Source organism: Aulostomus chinensis, chromosome 15, assembly GCF_037954235.1.
Source record: "Aulostomus chinensis isolate RoL2024-O1b breed Wild chromosome 15, RoL_Achi_v1.0, whole genome shotgun sequence".
NCBI lineage: Eukaryota > Metazoa > Chordata > Actinopteri > Syngnathiformes > Aulostomidae > Aulostomus > Aulostomus chinensis.
Genome location: NC_141334.1, coordinates 2,696,537 through 2,714,583, shown reverse-complemented (window position 1 = coordinate 2,714,583; position 18,047 = coordinate 2,696,537). Strand labels below are relative to the sequence as shown.

Sequence of the window (18,047 nt, the reverse complement as noted above, 5' to 3'; positions counted from 1 at the left end):
CAGACTGTCATTCATTGTGCCACCAATACTCAAAAAAAAAATCAAGATTCCAATTTTTTGCTGATGGACCAACTTAGATTTCCACTCACAGCGACGTACAGATCCCTGAAGTGAGGACCTGCCTGTGTTGTCCTGGGCTGCTTGGAGGTTTCAAAGTAACATTTTTCTGTGTTTGGAAAAAAAAAAGCTTTTAATCACACTTTTGTTTCCTCATCATAGGGGAGCCCAAGTTTTAAGTCTCTTAAGTCATCACTAATATTGAGATACATGGACACCAACACACAATCAGTCATTATTTTAATCTTATACTGAAAAGTTTAATTGGTTTACAACCTGAGTATCATTGAATAGTTTGGTGCTATGCTTCAAAGATTGTCAGCTGACTCTAGAAATGGAGCATGTAGAACAGTTAGGAGCGGCTGCACTTCCCCATTGAAGGTATTGGAACTGTTCGCGCGATATCACTAACAACAAATTGACTGAACTATGGTGACATGGAACAGTGACAACATGTCTTCGGAATCTAATCAAGCGTGAACCAGGGCGCCTACGCAAGAGACATTTTTTGTCATATATATAAGTATCTGCACCTTGGTTTAACTAGTAGCTAGTAGATTAGATACAGGAGTAATGTGTCCAGATTACCATTAAAACCTACATTTGAACGTCACACTCGATCTTATGGGTTAAGGTTTAGCCTCGCGTGATGTTGAGTAATCCTCTTCAGGCCGTCTCGGGTTATGTAAGACTGAGCTCCTTCTGATTGGCTGGTTCATGTGACTGTTATCCAAATGAGCCAATGGAAAGATAAATCCCGGTTCGAGCGGCACGAGTCGAGCCAATGGCAGCGCGCTGACGTAAATGAAGATATAAAGCATAACCCGTGACGTGTGAGGCATCCACCAACGGTCGCCATCTTGTCGTTGAGGACGGACAAGGAACGGTGACTGACGGAGGCCGGGATAAAGTCTTAAATTCGGCGTGATTTTCACCGAGTCGGGACAGACCAGTCTGCCACATGAGTTCATGGACTGCCTGCTAATTAACGGTTACGGTAATGATAAGTTCGGCTTAGCTTTGCCCAAGTCACTCGGCTCAAAGATGGACGACAGCGCGGCGAGGGAAGACGCCTGCCGAGAGTACCAGTCCTCGCTGGAAGACCTGACGTTCAACAGCAAGCCGCACATCAACATGCTGACCATTCTGGCCGAGGAAAACATCAACTTCGCCCGGGATATCGTCGCAATTATTGAAGCACAAATAAGCAAGGTTTTTATAAATATAGAATACTTTCAATTTCCGATTGTTGGTGTCGTTGTACGTAGCGGGCTGCTAGCGAAACATGGCGGCCAACGGTTGTGTTCCACGACATGTCACAGAGCCACGTTATATTTAGTTATTGTTCTGGCTAGCATAGTAGCGCTGCCTTCATCGGTTCCTTTTATTAAATTTAACACAGCGTATTATACCTCATATGTTTAGTTCATGCTTCCAAATGAGAATTTTTTTCTCGATCGGTACGCGTCGAAGCGCCTCACGGATTGGAAAACAGCTGAACTCATGTGCCCTCGAGCTTACGTGAAAGTCCACCGTAACTTCATGTTTTTTTCCTAACTATCAAGTGTAAAAGTTGAGGTTCAGTTCGTTCAAAAACGACAGTTTAACACGGTCCGATACATGTTGGTGATGCGAATTGTTTCCTGGTTCAGAGGTGCCATTGATAGCGCAACCAGCTACGAGCCATTACACAGGAAGTCCATAGTTAAGGATGGTTAGTGTGAACAATGGAGGCATGCTAACAAATTAGGTTGCTTATTAGAAATATTTTAAAACCTAGTATTTCATCTTTAAATCAGAGATAGGGGGTCTCTGGTTAAGCATTGTGCTCGTAAGTCAATAAGTTGCTCTAGAGTTTCGTTTATAACCACAAGTTCTAAAACAACACCGACGAGTATGAGACGTTGTTTTTTTTGTTTACTAATCTTTATAATCATATTAAAGCTTCCACCACTTCAGGCTGTACAATTAATAAGAATGTATTCAGAACAGCGTTACAGCCTTTGCTTTTGCTAAAGGTGGGAAAGTACAGTTTTAGTTTTAATATTCTGTTAAAATCCCATTTCAAACACTGGGATGCAGCAGATGCTTTGTGCTAAGACATCTTCTCCAGACTTGAAAAACATTTTTGTTTCATGCAGGTCTGTGCTAAGATCAACTGCTGGGTTGTCAGGTAAAATGTGAATGACTAGCATTCAGACCTACTTGAGGACAAAGCAGATGCCTGGGTGTTGAGTCAGACCAGCAACTGCCTGTGATTGGCGCTCAGGGTCAGTGCCAGTTGGGAAAGTTACGGTGGATTTTGACTCGCGTCGTTCTCATCAGTGTTGAGGTTCTTGGGCCAGTGGCCACTTCATTATTGCAGCTCACAATTAAACCCTCCGCTGATTGAGGCCGTCCATGTTTACGTTGTTATTTTCAGTCCTCTTTGGTAAATATTGTCTGACAGCAGCTGTTAAGTAGGAGGCATGGCCTCTGCGGCGCCCCCTCCAGCCTCTACAGAAATGCATTGCAGTCAGCAGTTTGCGCTGGTCACCTCTGTGGTCATTGTTTACATAGAAGCGCCTGGCGGAACAGTCTGACCAGACAAGGAAGTTGATCTCTGCATTCATTCTCTAGTAAATCTGGAATTACTGAAATGTGTCTTGAATGGTTAAAATGTTATAATAAAAAATGTGAAATGTGCTTTTTGTCATTTTTTATTTCCCAGTGTAATTCATTGGTATGACTCTGGTTTACATTTACTGACACGGCAGAGGCCGTTTGTTCAAACATCAGCTGACGCTGCAGCTCAAGTGTGTAGATGTCTCTGGCAGTTTGCAGCTGCTCTTAACTAAATGCAGACAAATAACAAGCCATTTTTCTTCTCCCCGTGGGTAATCGTTTTTTTTTTTTTTTCAACTACAGAAGGGGAAACCTCTTTGTGAGGGATAAAACTTGAGTGAATAAAACTGTTCGGGTTGAAGAGTTGAAATGTGTCGCCAGGGTAAAGTACAGAGAGTGGTTTCAGGAGACGCCCTCTCTGGAGGTAAAAGGATTCTCAAGACCCAGCTCCGCCTTTTCCCCCCTCGGTGCATCGGGACATTTTTTATTCATTTGGAGGATGCGTTCATGTCACCCTGAACTGATCCATGGCTGTTGAACATGACCGTTTTTCTCCCCATGACAAGTTTTTTTTTGTCTTGTGTTTTTTCCTGAAGGTGCGAACTCGTGGATTCTGTTGGGATTTTATTCAAGAGTGAAGAAACCTCATGTGAAATTGATTTTTTTTCTTGTTTTTATTGATGTGCCACCTTTGTTCCCCTGGCACAGGCTTAATTTTTTTTCTTGTTTTTCCTGCAGTAGGCAGTGAGGGGGAAGGAGAGGACACCAGCTCCCATTTAAACCTGTCAAATTGTGTTTTTGAACATTTGTTCTGAAATGTTGCTTTAACCCCTGTTGTGTTCTAAACTTGTTGAGTTCTCTATTGCTCCAGGCCCCAGCTACCGAGAAGCTTCCAGTTTTGTACTTAGTGGATTCCATAGTGAAGAATGTTGGAGGAGAGTACCTTGCAGTGTTTGCTAAAAACCTAATCACTTCATTTATTTGTGTCTTTGAAAAGGTACAGTTCTCTTTGCTGCCATTTAGCTTTGTTAAGAATTAATCACTCAGACTCATAGCTACTTCTCTCCTGTTGTTGCTTGCTTCATGTGTAGTCTCCTGCACTCTGCCCTGGTAACAGCTAGCTAATAAAATTGACGGCTGGTTTATTGCCACGCTTTGTGATAATCACACAAATGTGCTTTGATTTGTAATGAGCTTTAATTTCCATGAGTGCACATTTTGAAAGATTTTGCAGTGCAGTGCATTGAAGTGTTGTCAGTTTGTCTTGGGAGCTGTGGACCAAGTCCTGTCCTCTGTTTGTAGGTGGACGAAAATACTAGAAAGAGTCTGTTCAAGTTACGATCGACGTGGGACGAAGTGTTTCCTTTGAAGAAACTGTATGCATTGGATGTCCGGGTCAACTCTGTAGACCCGGCATGGCCCATCAAGCCTCTGCCACCCACCGTCAACGCCAGCATCCACGTCAACCCCAAGTTTTTAAAACAGGTGTGTATGTGCTGCAAACACAGTCAGATTTCTTTCTCGCTTTACTTTGAACCACAAAGTCCAAAAAGTAAGATTGACTACCTTGAATGACATGAATGTAAAATACTTCACTGATACGATCATGTTATACTTGACATTAAAATTTTGAACCACTGCTTGACCTAAACATTTGATACACTCCTTTCTTTCATCTGCAGCTGGTTAACAAGCTGTTGTGTTGTATGTTTGTGAGCAGCTAACAGGAACTTTTTACTATGATAGTTAAAATCCCATTGAATGACTCTGGTACTCCTGACAACAGAGAAATTACCAAACTACTGTAAAACAGTCTTGCCTCGGAGCGAAGTCGGTCATTTTCTGGGCGTGCGTTGCTCCTTTAGCATTTTTACTGCCTGTGGAATCACTTTATCTCGTGTAAATGAAAAGTTACGAGTTTGTAGGAATAAATGTAGGGAGAACCCAAATTCTGTAAGTATTAATAAAAGGAAAAGGTCAAAACATCCGTTTGCAATTTTGGGAAGAAACAAACTACTGACATGGTTCCAACCTCTGTCGACTCCATTTAGAGTGGCATTTGTTTTAAATATAGAAGAAAAAATCTCTGTATGGGCTATAGCTACCAGTTGTCTAGCACAAAACGCCAGATGTCAGTGGAAACGTGCTCCAGACGGCCAAATCCCACCTTTGATAATACAGACAACGGCTGCTTACACAATGTGATGATTTCATTCATCCTTGTTATGATCTTGTTGGCTTTCTCACTGTCTTGATGTACTTTCTCTGTATTTTTCATTGTTTCTCTAAGTGTGGGCTGGCTCACTGTCTTCACCTGTGTCCATGTGTGGTTTTTCTGGTGGCCTATCCAATGGGTAGATTTGAACACAACTGTGTCCTGTCTGTCAAGCAAAACGCCCAATTTGCAGACGTAACAAGTGGTTGCTGCACCGTTTCCGTCTGAAATATTTCCAAACAGCAAACATTTTCGCTGCCGCGATGTATCAGCTTCATGTTAGTCCTGCAGTACTTGCTACTATTACTCCCTCACCTGCCATAAATTGTGTAGGGTTTAGGGCATTGTTTTTGTTAGTAGTTCACCGTTGCACACGCTCCACAATGTCTGATAACATAACACTAGCCCCTTGTTCCCTGTGGCAATCTTTGTACCTCTGGATGACTGGAAAATATGCGCTTGCCGTATTTTTACTGTAGTTTTAAGTTTTTCCATTTTGAATTAGCTGATCGGCCCCGATTTCCGACCCTGTGATTGGATCAGAATATCCCTATTAATTATGTAAAAGTTAACATGACGGTCATCCAATCATTTTCAGTCTGAAGAGGCACCCTCTCCACGGCCCGCTCCTTTTCAGCCAGCGGCTCCGGCTCCAACTCCGGCTGCGGCTCCAGCTCCAGCTCCTGCAAGCGCCCCCGCTGTCAGTCAGTCCAGCCTCACACAGGAGCAGCTGATCCGGCAGCAGCTGCTCGCCAAACAGAAGCAGCTTCTGGAGCTTCAGCAGAAGAAAATTGAGCTGGAACTGGAACAGACCAAAGCCCAGCTGGTAAGACAAACTCTTACCCCAAATGTCCATTGGGCACGGCTGTGTCGCGCTCCGGCCGCGATTCCTGTCAGGTCCATGTTGCGTTTTGCGTATAGGGTTTTGTTGACTTGCCTTATATCCTGCTGATTTGGTCAATGCCTCTTTGTTCATGTGTTTCTATCACATGAACAAAGAGGATGTGGTTATATTGTGCCTTTTTCTGTCCATTTTTGCAATCTTGAATTTTCACTGTTCTATTTTGCAAATGGACCAGCTTCACTATTCTATATGTGTTGGGACTTCCTGTCTGAGTTGATCTCCTTTTGTATAAATGGATGCACCTTGCAGACCCACCTTGTATTTCTCATGAATGGTGTGTTTCTGGGACAAGCCTGAAAATGCTGTGGTGCTTCTGATGGGACCAAAGTGTTGTATACAGTGGCCCACTCAACTCTGGCTCCCTCAACGCGGCCATAATGCAATGCAGACACCTCTGGTAGAAATGACGGGCTCAGTGATGACCCTTCCCCAGGGAGCAGACACCCATGCTAGTTAGTGTAGCACAATGAATAGTCGTTGGTGGGAAGTGTTGGCATGTGGTGGAAAAGAGGCTCAAGGGAACTTGAAGTGCCATGTCCTGTTCTCTCAAACTCTCTTGATGGCTGTCATTGTTAATCCGTGTTTACCATACAAAATTCTGTCCTGCAGGCAGGTGGATTTCCGATAATACCGCCCACTACAGGTGCGACTCCAGCAGCGCCAACTACTGCGCCAAAGCCAGCCAGCCAACCTGCTCCTGTGGTTCGACCATGGATCCCTCCTCAGACTCAGACTGACATAAAAACTTCTACCAGAGATCCCCGTCTGAATCGCCCTGGCCCGCCAGCTCCTCCCCCTCCCAAAGAACAGCCTGCTGTGAGAAAAAGCAGCTCCCCCACATCAGGAAGCCCTGGTGTAACACCTGAGAAGAGACCTTTGGAGAAACCAGCCAGGCCAGACAAGCCCAGGACCCCAAGGAAAGAAGTAATAGAAGAGAAGTCCAAGTCTCCTTCTCCAATGGCAAAAAGCACCCAGAGCAAAAGCAAACATGCTGAGGTTGAGAGCCAGAAACCAGTGGACAACTTGAAGAAAGACCCCCGGCTGAGGAAACGTACCCTGGACAAGAGCAGTGAGGCTAAAGAAGATGAGTCAAAGGAGAAGAAAAGAAGCAGTGACAAGAGGGAGCGAGAAGAGTCTGCACGAGGAGCCGAGGTGCTGAGGTCCAACAAAGGGAAGGTGCTTAATGGCTCAGTGACCAAACATGACCGCAGCGAGTCTGTGGAGAAGGCAGAGTTCAAGGTTGGTGGAAATGCCCGGACCCATGCCAGGAAACGCACACGTTCTCGATCCAGGTCACGCTCCCCCGCTAGCTCTCCGAAGAGAAAAGAAAGGAGGTCGCCCAAAAGCAGAACCAGGAGTAGTTCGCCATCTCCATCACCGTCTCACAAACTGGAGAAGCCCAGGAGGGTCAGAGTCGATGAGCCCCAACATGGCAAGCCAGGCCGGGAGGACAGGGGCACACTCAAAAAGAACCAGTCGGATAGCAGGAGGTCAAAGAGGCCAGCAGAGGACCGACACTCTGAGTCAAGAGAGTCCCACTCTCCACGCAGCCATGACGCAGGCAGCAAGGAGCCAAAGGAGGCGCCTCACCGCTGGAGGAGTGGCTGGGAGGAAAACAAACAGTGAGTCCTGATATTTCAGGAAGACACACTTGATGTTCTCTCCTTTTTTCTGTAATTGTCATTGAATTTAAGTCCCCTTTTAGATGGGGATACTGCTAGTTGGTGTGTTGGTTTGTCATGCAGAAAGGAAAACAAGTCATACAGTAACAAGTTGGTGGATGTTTGTCCATCAATAAATGATTCCTCCCTGGTTCCTTGACCACCAAATGTAGTAATCAATCTGTAACTCACAATGATATTGAATATAAACTCACTGATAAGTCAGGACCTTTGTGACCTGGAATTGGAGCTGCTACAGTCGTTAAGGTTGTAATTCTTCATTAGTTGCTGCACTGAAATGATGGCTGAGTCTGTTATTTCACAGCTTTGAGCGACTTAAAGATTTTTGACTTGAACTTCGATCAACATTTCTGCATTCGTCATTTTTCTTTTTTCTGCACGAACACACAGTCTAGTCAAGTACCAATTTAAAGCCAAATTTGTTCCTCTTCAGTCAGAAGCAAGCAGATTCCCACACCAAGACTGGGCCTCAGAGACATAAACCCTACAACACGCCGACACGCCCCACCACACCTCGAACCCCAAAACATCGCCTCAGCGTGGATGCCAACCTGCAGATACCTGAAGTCCTCAACTCTGCATCCAAGAAGGACCTGCTCCGAAGGGTACGCTGACCTGCAGAAAATAACCGCTATTTTGTCCCACAGAAATGAAAAAGAATATTTCAGATTTAATGTAAAATATTTGTAAATGGTTTGAGGTCCACAAACCTTTTTTTGAAGAAGACGACGACGCACCAAAAATGTTGGTTACAAGCTGGAAAAGTAGAGGAAAGTCTAGAGTATCGTTATTTGTTGATGTAAATTTCTGTTTTGTCTGACTTCCTGCAGGCCAGTAAGCGTCTAGAGAGTGGAGAGATTTCACAGGAGGACTTTCTGAATGTGGCGCACCAGATCAAACATTTTTTCCAGTACCAGAAGGAGAAGCAGCAGCACTCTGAGAGCTGGGATGACTCCAGCACCTTCACTGCCAAGAAACAGCCTCTGTTGGCCACTCCTCACGGGGACATGGATGAGGCAGAGCTGACGTACTATGAGCACAAGGCCAAGCTGAGAAAGACGCAGGTCACCCACCGAACGGCTGGAGAGGGGTGGGAGGGCCAGGAGAACATGGAAGAGGGTGAAGAAACGAGGCAAGGCGATAAGACGGGTGCAGGGCGCCCACCGTCACGTAAATACAACCGAGCACCACGGGAGCGGCCAGGTGAGCGAGCTCAGATCTGTCAGCTATTTTGGGGGCAGGGGACTCTTGATCAGAGGGTTCTCTGGGCCGCTTTGTATCACGAAGGTCAACTAAGTGGGTCACTGATATTTGTTAAATTCCGTCATAGGTGAGAGGCGCAGTAAGGAACGCGATGAGCCGCGGCCTCCATCCGGCCCCATGATAGAGGAATACAACCACGGAAAGGAGTTCCCCACACTCAAATCTCTACCTGGCCTTCGCTTCAGGAGGAGGGCTGACCCCCGAGAGTCCAGTAAGTCCACAGGTCTTAATGTACTTGTGATAAATGACATAATTGACTTCAGCTGATCCCTGCAGACCAATGTTGCCTGTCATCTTTTATCTTTATCCACAGAGAGGTCAGAGGTCAGGTTCTGGAGCTGCGGAGTGTCAGGGTCTCGATCAGTGATACTTCAGCAGGGTTAGAGACTCTTCTAAAGAGTTTACACATTTAATTAGAGCTCTGCATAAATGATGCATCAGTAGAATCCAGTTATATAACTACAGTCTCAGTGATCATGGGAGTCGTAGTCCGTTAGGGAGAAGAAGAGTCTAGGATGTCCACGTCCTCTGTAGTTTTGTGTAACTGTAGGTTTCTACCTTGTAGAATAACTTAGTGACATAAGCTCATGTTGACGCAGTTAAACTAGACCAGTGATCCAGTTTGAAGTCCCGTCAGAACGTCTCCTCATGGTTCACATGTTTGTAGGTGAGCGAGAGTGGAACTCGCCGCTAACGGAACGCCAGCGTTTGGACCGTGAGGAGCAGAAAAGTGGCTACGACGCTCCACGGCGGTATGGCCCACATCCTGAATCCAGACACCCTGACCCACGAAGGCCTGACGGACCCCCTTCCTCCAGCACTGTGGTCCACCGGAACTGTCCGAGCCCAGCTGGCCTGGATGCACCTGTTCCCATGTTTGAGCGTGAACGCTTGTCACCGCTCCACCAAAAAGACTCGGCAGACATGAGTCCTATTCCACGCTTCGAGAGCCCCAATAGCGAGCACTCGGATGACGGGCCTCTCAATCTGGACGGTTCCTCTGTTCCCCTTCCCCCCAAATCCATCCTGAAAGCCCTGCCCCGAGGAGGACCTCTGACCAATGTCCGACAGCACAGTGACTCCCCAGGACACACACCTCCACATGATGGAGGCCACCTCTCCTCACGATATGATGGGCCTGTACAAGCAGGCCCATCCAGATCACACCCTCCAGGCTGGTTTGAAGGTGGTGGCTCTGGCCACTATGATGACTCATCCCGGTTTGATGGTCCTCCCAACCAGGGTCCTGGCAGGTTTGATGGGGGACCACCTCACCACAACATCCCAGAGAGGTTTGATGGTCCAATGAGAGGTGGCGACTGTATGGGGCGGTTTGATGGTCCGCCCCACCAACAAGGGCATTCGAGGTTTGATGGTCCCATCAGCCAGCAGGCACCCGCCATGTTTGATGGACAGGGGCCTGGGCCAGGACACTTTGAGGGCCCGATGCAGCCCTTTGACGCACAGCTGCACTATGACACCAACATGGCGTCTGGTTCTGGACCAATGGGCTTTCAGCAGTCACGGCCCATGCACTTTGACAATCCTCCAAACCAGATGGCCCCATTACGGCTTGAAGGTCCTGGTCCAATGCGTTTTGAGAACCCCGTCCAGCCAGGTTCCAGGTTTGACATGCCCCTCCCTGGTGGGCCCCCTCACTATGACTGCCCCCCTGGGCAGCAGGGCCCTCCCAGATTTGCTCAACACAACCTGCAGCCCCCCATGAGGCCCATGGCCCCAACCGTCTACGACAACACCCTTGCCCCTCAGCAAAACTTTGGTTTGGCCCCCCAGCGTTTCCAAGAGCCTATGAACCCTCAGTTCCACACAGAGCCGCTTCCGTTCCAATCACAGGCCAACGTGCAGCCAGCTGCAGGCTTCAACATGCAGCCTGTGCCCCAGTTCAACCAGCCGGCCCCCGCCCCCTTCTACAACCCTGCTGCTCCTGCCATCAACATGCAGCAGTCGGTGAGACGCGCACACACACACACACACACACACACATACACACACACGAACACAGTGTTTCTGTGCTGTCTGGTGCAGAAAATGAATAAGACCAGACAGCACAGTTTCACTGAGTGCTCTCCTTCCCAGCATGGCTGAACAACCACAGAGCAAACAGTTTGTCTTTGAGTGACTCATTACCTTTTATCTTCAGAAGTCTTCACATTCACCTGTCAGACAAGTTGAGATTAACGAGTTAATAACCACATTCAGCTCGCCTGAATCCTTTTTGATTACGAAACAAAATTGTGTGCTTGTTTAGTTTTTTTTTTTAAACTGTTTGTGTTTTTCAGGTGACCATGATGAACCTCAACCAGCCCTTCCTGCCTCAGACCCCAGTGCCTTTCAGACCACAAGGTAACGTCATCCTCCTCAACTCATGCCGCCGTCTGTTGAAGAGCTTCAGCTTCGGCTCGTCGCATGAACAGGCTCAGTTTAAACATTAAGTCTTTCTAATTGGTGACTGGTTGTCGTCGTGTCCTCACAGCGCCACAAGTCGGCCTCCCAGAAAACCACTTCGGTCAGGTTGACGTCAATGACCTGCTGACCAAACTCATCTCCACCGGTATCATCAAACCCTCGGTGCCGGATGCTGCCCTGCCCACCAGCAGTGGTCAGTCAACGTCTTTAGTGCTTGTGAACCTGAATGTTAAAGTTTTTAAACACTGAAGCACTAATGTGTGTGTGTGTGTGTGTGTGTGTGTGTGCGCGCGCGCGTGCAGAACCTTGTTCGACTACAGCACCTCCTGCTGTGGAAGAAGAGGAAGAGGAGGAGCAGGAGGTGGAGGAGGACAACTTCCCCGACCTGACCAGTTTCAAGATTGACGACTTGAAACAGTGAGTTCTGACCACAACTTCTAAGTGACGCGTCATTTACTACACAAAACAAAAATCTCTTAAACTCATAAGTGGTGACAATTGTTGGCTGCTCTCTTGTCTGGGTTCAAAGGTCACGGTGGCGATGTCCACCTGGCTATGTTTCAAACGCCTCCTGTTGGTTTAGCATCCAGCATGTGAACATCGGCCAACTGGTGTTTGTTTGTCTCCCGTCTCAGACGCTACGAGAGCGTGGTTACGAAGCTGTATTCAGGAAACCAGTGCTGCCTGTGTAGCATGAGGTTCACCACCGCTCAGACCGACATGTACGCCGACCACCTGGACTGGCACTTCCGACAGAACCACGCCGGCAAGGTTGCCAGCAAAAAGGTCACACACCGCCGCTGGTACTACTGCCTCACGGTGAGAACCCACGCCTACACACCCGCCCTTTTTGTTTATTCTGTGTTGTTTGCTGTGGTTGTCAAACAGCCCTTCCAGTACTTCGAGCAAACAATGTGACAAACGAAATGAAAAGAAGTGGCACAATTGAAACCTACAGAGCCAAGTCTGCCTCAGCAGGATGCTGAGGAAACGTGAATCATGACTCCTAGTGAAGGACAGCTTCTGAGTGTTGGTGGATACAAACTGGCAGACGTCATTGTGTTCACAGCGTCACTTCATGCAGGCACAACTGTTGAGTTTGGTATTTGAGATCAGGAGGCTTGAGCCTCTTCATGAACCATCATCATTGAGGCCTTAAGTGAGTGCCAGCAGGAAGTGACCGTGTCAGGGGGGAGGTTTGGTTTTTTTTAGTCCAACAGGAAAGATCAATAGGATTGTTACTTTGGATTCTGGATTACTTAATCAGAAAATCAGCTCTGGTGAACATAAGTTGATGAGCGTGATTGGTATAAAAATGTTTTCTAGATAGAAGAGTTTATGGGATACAAACCAAACCGATGAATACATTGTGTGTGTGTGTGTGTGTGTGTGTGTGTATTAGGACTGGATAGAGTTTGAGGAGATCGCGGACCTGGAGGAGCGAGCAAAGAGTCAGTTCTTTGAGAAGGAGAATGAGGAGGAGGTTCAGAAGAACCAGGCGGCTGCCAAAGAGAAGGAGTTTCAAAGTGTTAAGGCCACCAAGGACCAAGTGGGGGAGGTGAGATTCTGCTGAAACTTTCAGCCCCATTTTTTTTTCTCTAAGTCAAATCACTGGGACCGGTTGAGAAAGTAGTTCCAATGATGTGTCTGATTGTAAAATTAGTCTCCATTTTATAGAATTTCATAACTGTTTTACATAACCCTTGTTACAGTAATGCAGGGAAAGATGGGGCTATGCTAACACTTACCAACCACTACATTTCACTGTGCTAAGCTAACTAGCGTGAGGCTGAGCCCTCCAGAAGGGTCTCTACCCTCTTGTCTGTCTCTGGGGACGAGTGACACGAGAAGTTCCTTTAAAGGTGGTGTCACATCATCCTCCTGACAGGAAGCTTTCCCACGTCTCCAGTGTTTGGTGGTTCGTTCCTTTGCTGGTCAGAAAGGAGTCAAGTAACCCTGACCACCCTCTCGTGTTTTCCCTGCAGTCTTGTGAAATCTGTCAGGAGCCCTTTGAGACGTACTGGGTGGAGGAGGAGGAGGACTGGTTCCTGAAAAACGCTGTCAGGGTCGACGACAAGGTGCGTCCACAAAAAAAACCTTTTTTAAAAGTCACTTCTTGGGATGAGACGTTTGATGGTGGCGCATCATCAGCGGGGAGAATCCCAGCAGCGCTAACTGACGTGTTTTCTCTCTCTCTCCCCACAGAACTTCCATCCTTCCTGCTTTGAAGACTATAAAAATGTAAGTGTCCTGAATAAAAGTTGTTGTTGATGTCGTGGGATGGCTCTCAGGTGTCTGACCCGCCGCTCTGTCTCCTCAGACGTCGTCATACCTCGATGTCACACCGTCGCCCAACAAGCTGCTCACCGAACATCCGCTGAGCGCCTTCGTGAAGACCGAAGAGGAGGAGGAGGAGGAGGAGGAAGCTTCCTGCGCCGTGGCCGTGGTCAAGCAGGAAGCTGAACCTGAGGCCACAGAGCCTCAGGAAGTGAAGAAAGAGGAGGAACTTTCAACTGATGTGCAATCGGATGAGAAGAGTGTGTGAGTGGCCGCGCGGCTGCACTTTTTCTTTGTTTTGAAGGAAAAAGTCTTGAGTTGGTCGGCGCCATAACATGAATACATTTTGGTATTTGATGCGCCAAAGTGTTTCTGCTGCTGTGAAATTTGTTTCCTTTTTTGGCTCCCAATTGTAAATGATTTAATTTATAAATTAAAGTATTTTTGGTATCTCTGGTGTACCACTGATTGAATCTGTAAATATTCCTCTTTGACCACATCGGATGCTTCGAGTAGGAGTTGAGTTGTTTGTAGCAGCGTTCAAGGTAAGCATCATCTGATTGGATGACGGAGAGCTCCGCCTACTCGCCATGAAGATGCTGACGATGTTTCACTTTGGTGTCGATCCCCAATAAAAGTCTGAAACTTGTTTGTGTTTGTGTGATTGTTGCTCAGTTTATTTCATTGTTCAGGTCTTAAAGCTCAATAAAGGTTTGTGGAGTCAAAGTTCGCCTCGTGGTTTTATTTCCTCACAATCAGGAAGTGATTTGTCACCTCACGCTGCTGTCGAGTCCATAAAAGCCACCGATGTCACTTCCTGTGTCACATCGGTTTAACTGCTGGCACTTTGAAAGGAGAAGATGTGAAAAACTTGGATAGATTTTAATCCAGAAAATCTCAACATGTTAAAACATTAACAAATCTTGAATTGTGATGTTTGGTTGAAGATTTGTCTCAAAATTGATTTTCTTTGATTGAAAAAAAAATTAAAAGATCTGAAAACTATAAACCACAAGTACAGAAAGTAGATGAACAGGAACTTAAAAAACAAACAGACAAATCAAATGCATGTGTTGGGCGGCCCGGTGGTGCAGTGGTCCTCCCTGTGGCCCCCCAGCAAGAAGGTTGTGGGTGGAGCCCCGGCCGCAGCACGGGGTCTTTCTGGGTGAGTCTCCATGTTCTCCCTGTTCCTGCTGGGTTCTCTCTGGACTGTGGAGGAAGCTGGAGTACCAAAGACATCAAGAGGGACCAGGTTAATCCAGACTCTAAATTGACCGTAGGTGTGGCTGTGAGAGCCAATGGTTGTCTGTCTCTATGTGTTGGCCCTGCCATGGACTGGTGACCCGTCCAGGGGGAACCCCGCCTCTCACCTGAAGGCTGCTAGGATAGGCTCCACCCCCCACAACCCTGAAGAGGATGAGTGGTGGATGTGTTGTGTTATGTGTTAGTTATAACCACAGGTCAGCTCACCAGCCACCAAGTCAACATTCCTCATTAAATGATCCTGAATAATTGTTTAACCTGCAGGTCCATTTTTGAAATGAAAAATATTGTTTTATCAATTATTAAACTGGGTGAAGTCAGATGTCTCGGCCCTCCTCATCTTGTTGAATTAACGTCAGGACTTGATCGTGTGGAGCAGGAAGACGCGGACGCTTCACCTCCACAGCCAGTAGACTCCCAGAGTGATGGCGAGGCAGGAGAACACGGTCGCTGCAGAAGAACGCACAAAACGCTGAGGCTTCCCGAGTGGTGAAGCTGAAATTTAAAACAGCAAAAACAAGTCCTGACATATTCAGGACGCGTGACCTCAGCCGTACCTGCCAGGTAGCGGACCGTCTCCAGTTTGAGTGACTCAAGGATGGTTTTGAGCGAAGCCACCCGCAGGTCGATCTTCTTATTGATCTCCATGTTGTTGTGTTCGAGGATTACTTTCTGTCCACGGGAGACAGGAGTGACATCATCGTGATCTCAATTAAAAAATCAATCAGTGCACCAAAAAAGAGGCCGTCCGGCCCTCTGTGGTTGGTGTCTCTGTCGTAGTTCTTTTCCGTTTGGCACGCCTTTGTAGTCCTTTGAGTCTCGGCACTCCACTGGAGTCTCTTTTGAGTCCATGTGGGTCACTTGAGTCTCTTTGAAGTCAATTGAGTCCATTTCTAGTTACTTGACTCTGTTTGAAGTCGTCTGCCATCTTCTCAAAATTGTGTGGTGTCTCTTTGTTGTCGTCTGTTGTCAGGGGTTCAGGGCAGAGTTTGATCGTTTGTATTTACCTTCTGATGGAAGTCGGTGCTGGCCTCCATCAGCTTCCTCGCCTGTTCAGTGAACTGAAATGCACGTCAAGAAATGGGATAATAGACACACATACACACACACACAAACAAACACACACACACACACACACACCATGTCGGAGATCCTGCTGCTCTCCAAGTTGATGTCCAGTTTGGTCTCAGCTCGAACCTTCTGACTCTCCTCCTGAAAACAAACACAAACACATGTCAGAAACCGACATGGCAGCGCTCGTGGTCACGTGTCAGATTCTCACCGTCAGCCGGTTGTGCAGCTGCTCCAGCTCCCTCTTCATCTTCTACACACACACACACACACACACACACAGACGTCAGCTGAATCCTCAAACATTGACATCGCTCAAGCCGTCGCTGTCGTACCGTGTTCTCTGATCGAAGGTTGGCGAACTCGCTCTTCTCCAGGATCACCATGTCCTTCCTGATGGCGTCCAGGTGAGCCATCACCTGCTGCATGGCGATTTCCTGAAACAAGAGCTCGCATCAAAGTCCTCAAAGAGCCTGCAGGGCTTCAGGCGTCCCGCCGGTGACCTACCTGGTGAGATTTGGTCACCATGTCCTTGTAGACGATGTCCATGTTGGCAGTCGTCAGAGTCACCAGAGCCGCGACAATGAGCTCCGCCTGCTGCTTCTTGAAACCTGGAAACACTTCAGGTATCAGCATGGCAGCTGGCCACACCCACAACACTTCCGCCTGAGTGAATACTGCATCCTGATTGGCTGTCGGCTGTTATGAACAGAATATCATGATGGTATCTTTTTTTATGGGCAAAGTATTATGGGATGTCTCCTCACCGCTGCTCTCCAGCTCCTTCACCATGGTGTGGGAGTCAAAGGTGAGCTTCCGATGCTCCAGGGGCGTCAGGTCGACTTTCCTCTGGTCAAAGTTGGACACAGTTACGCCCCCGTGGAAATCTGACACACACACACACATACATACACGCACGTACACGCACACACACATTGACGAGTTTCTTAAATTTGATGGGATTTTAATCTCAGATATGTTCCACGATGACCACAGATTATTCAAGACCTAATGTGCCTTTACTTAGTTTAGCAGTGGCGAGTTGGGCTCAGTCCTCCTGACCCGTGAGATTCACGAACCAGTCACATACGGAACTCGCCTCACCGAACACATACATACGTTACCACCTGAGGTTTGACCGACCTGAACCAGAACTCACTCGATCCCGGGGTGTAAACTCACCTCTGCGGGTCGCGACCCGGAACAGGCTCCTGAGGGCGCTCATCCCGGAACCTGCTGTGTGTGTCTGGATAAAAAAAGTCACAACCGAAGACCCCAGTTAGACAGGACCGACATGTCAGAGCCAACACGCAAACACAAACACACAAACACACACACACACACACACACACACACACACACACACACACACACACACACACACACACACACAAGCAAGATCGTCCCGTGCTGTCTTCACGTGCCTGCCAGACTTGAGTCCTGCTGGACTCGCGAATTTAAGCAGAAGTACGGTTTTTTCCCTCGGATTTTTTTTTGTATGAAAAACTCAGTTTGGTGTGAAAGTGCTCGTTGGACGTGTGGTTTGTGAATCCGCTGCTCGGCTGACGGACTCAATATTATTAACGAGGCGAACGTCAAGACCTCTAAATAATCGTTTCACGTCTTGGCGAGAGGCGCGAGACGTGAAGATATAAATAAATAAATAAATAAATAAATAAATAAATAAAAGTTAAAATTAATCTCGTATGGACGTGTAACATGTTGGGTTTTTTGCCTCAAAGTAAAACAAAAGCAGTTTTTATTTCCCTTTTCCAAACTTCTTTCAACACACCGTCAGCACCGGCCTTGTCAATAAAGTTTTATTCAGCCACGGAGAGCTCGTCGTCATGGCGGCGCCCGTGTCGGCCGGCGGGAGCTGGTTTCCAGCGCTTGCTCTGGGAGTTTCCCTTCTTAAAAGTCTGTTCATCGACGCCTAGTGAGTAGAGACGCGATGGCGTAGACTCGCAGCAGTAGGCGGCAAGGTTCCAGGTCGCTAGTTTCATCTGAGACGCGACCGTTTCAAGTCCGAGGCGAGTCTTGTTAGCATCCAGCTAACGGCTGCCACAAGCTGGATAGAAACGTCATCTTCCCCATTGAACGTTAATGTTGAAAGAGGTGATGTCACCCGATCCCTTTGTAGAAGATTTCCTTCACGCACGATAGATTTCGGTTTTGCTCATGTGAATTTAACGTGACGTGTATTTAAACTCCGGGTTGTTCCACTAAATCGCCTCGAGGTGGCGCTGTTCGTCGGTTGAACTCTCGGCCGCGAGCTTGCGTCATT

The 18,047-nt window shown here is 47.4% G+C and overlaps 2 protein-coding genes across 4 annotated transcripts; one reads left to right on the top strand and one right to left on the bottom strand.

Moving 5' to 3' along the window:
* Positions 1-616: 616 nt before the first annotated feature.
* pcf11 (PCF11 cleavage and polyadenylation factor subunit) lies at positions 617-14,150 on the top strand. Of its 3 annotated transcripts, XM_086179324.1 has the most exons (18): positions 617-1,269; positions 3,533-3,658; positions 3,964-4,146; positions 5,475-5,702; positions 6,390-7,402; positions 7,896-8,067; positions 8,293-8,665; positions 8,793-8,936; positions 9,039-9,104; positions 9,393-10,693; positions 11,026-11,089; positions 11,220-11,345; positions 11,455-11,569; positions 11,788-11,971; positions 12,555-12,710; positions 13,138-13,230; positions 13,358-13,393; positions 13,473-14,150. In XM_086179324.1, the coding sequence occupies exons 1-18, from the start codon at positions 1,027-1,029 to the stop codon at positions 13,695-13,697; spliced, it is 4,848 nt and encodes a 1,615-aa protein (XP_086035450.1). In that variant the 5' UTR covers positions 617-1,026; the 3' UTR covers positions 13,698-14,150. The 3 variants fall into 3 exon arrangements, with proteins under 3 accessions (XP_086035450.1, XP_086035452.1, XP_086035451.1); XM_086179326.1 differs by lacking the exon at positions 5,475-5,702; XM_086179325.1 differs by lacking the exon at positions 9,039-9,104 and having other exon boundaries at positions 13,473-14,149.
* Positions 14,088-17,990, bottom strand: ccdc90b (coiled-coil domain containing 90B). Its single transcript, XM_086179330.1, has 10 exons — positions 17,556-17,990; positions 16,946-17,009; positions 16,531-16,650; positions 16,271-16,374; positions 16,099-16,200; positions 15,975-16,016; positions 15,833-15,904; positions 15,700-15,753; positions 15,250-15,364; positions 14,088-15,142 (listed from the first exon to the last, which is right to left on the bottom strand). The coding sequence occupies exons 1-10, from the start codon at positions 17,688-17,690 to the stop codon at positions 15,087-15,089; spliced, it is 864 nt and encodes a 287-aa protein (XP_086035456.1). The 5' UTR covers positions 17,691-17,990; the 3' UTR covers positions 14,088-15,086.
* Between the last annotated feature and the right edge of the window lie 57 nt (positions 17,991-18,047).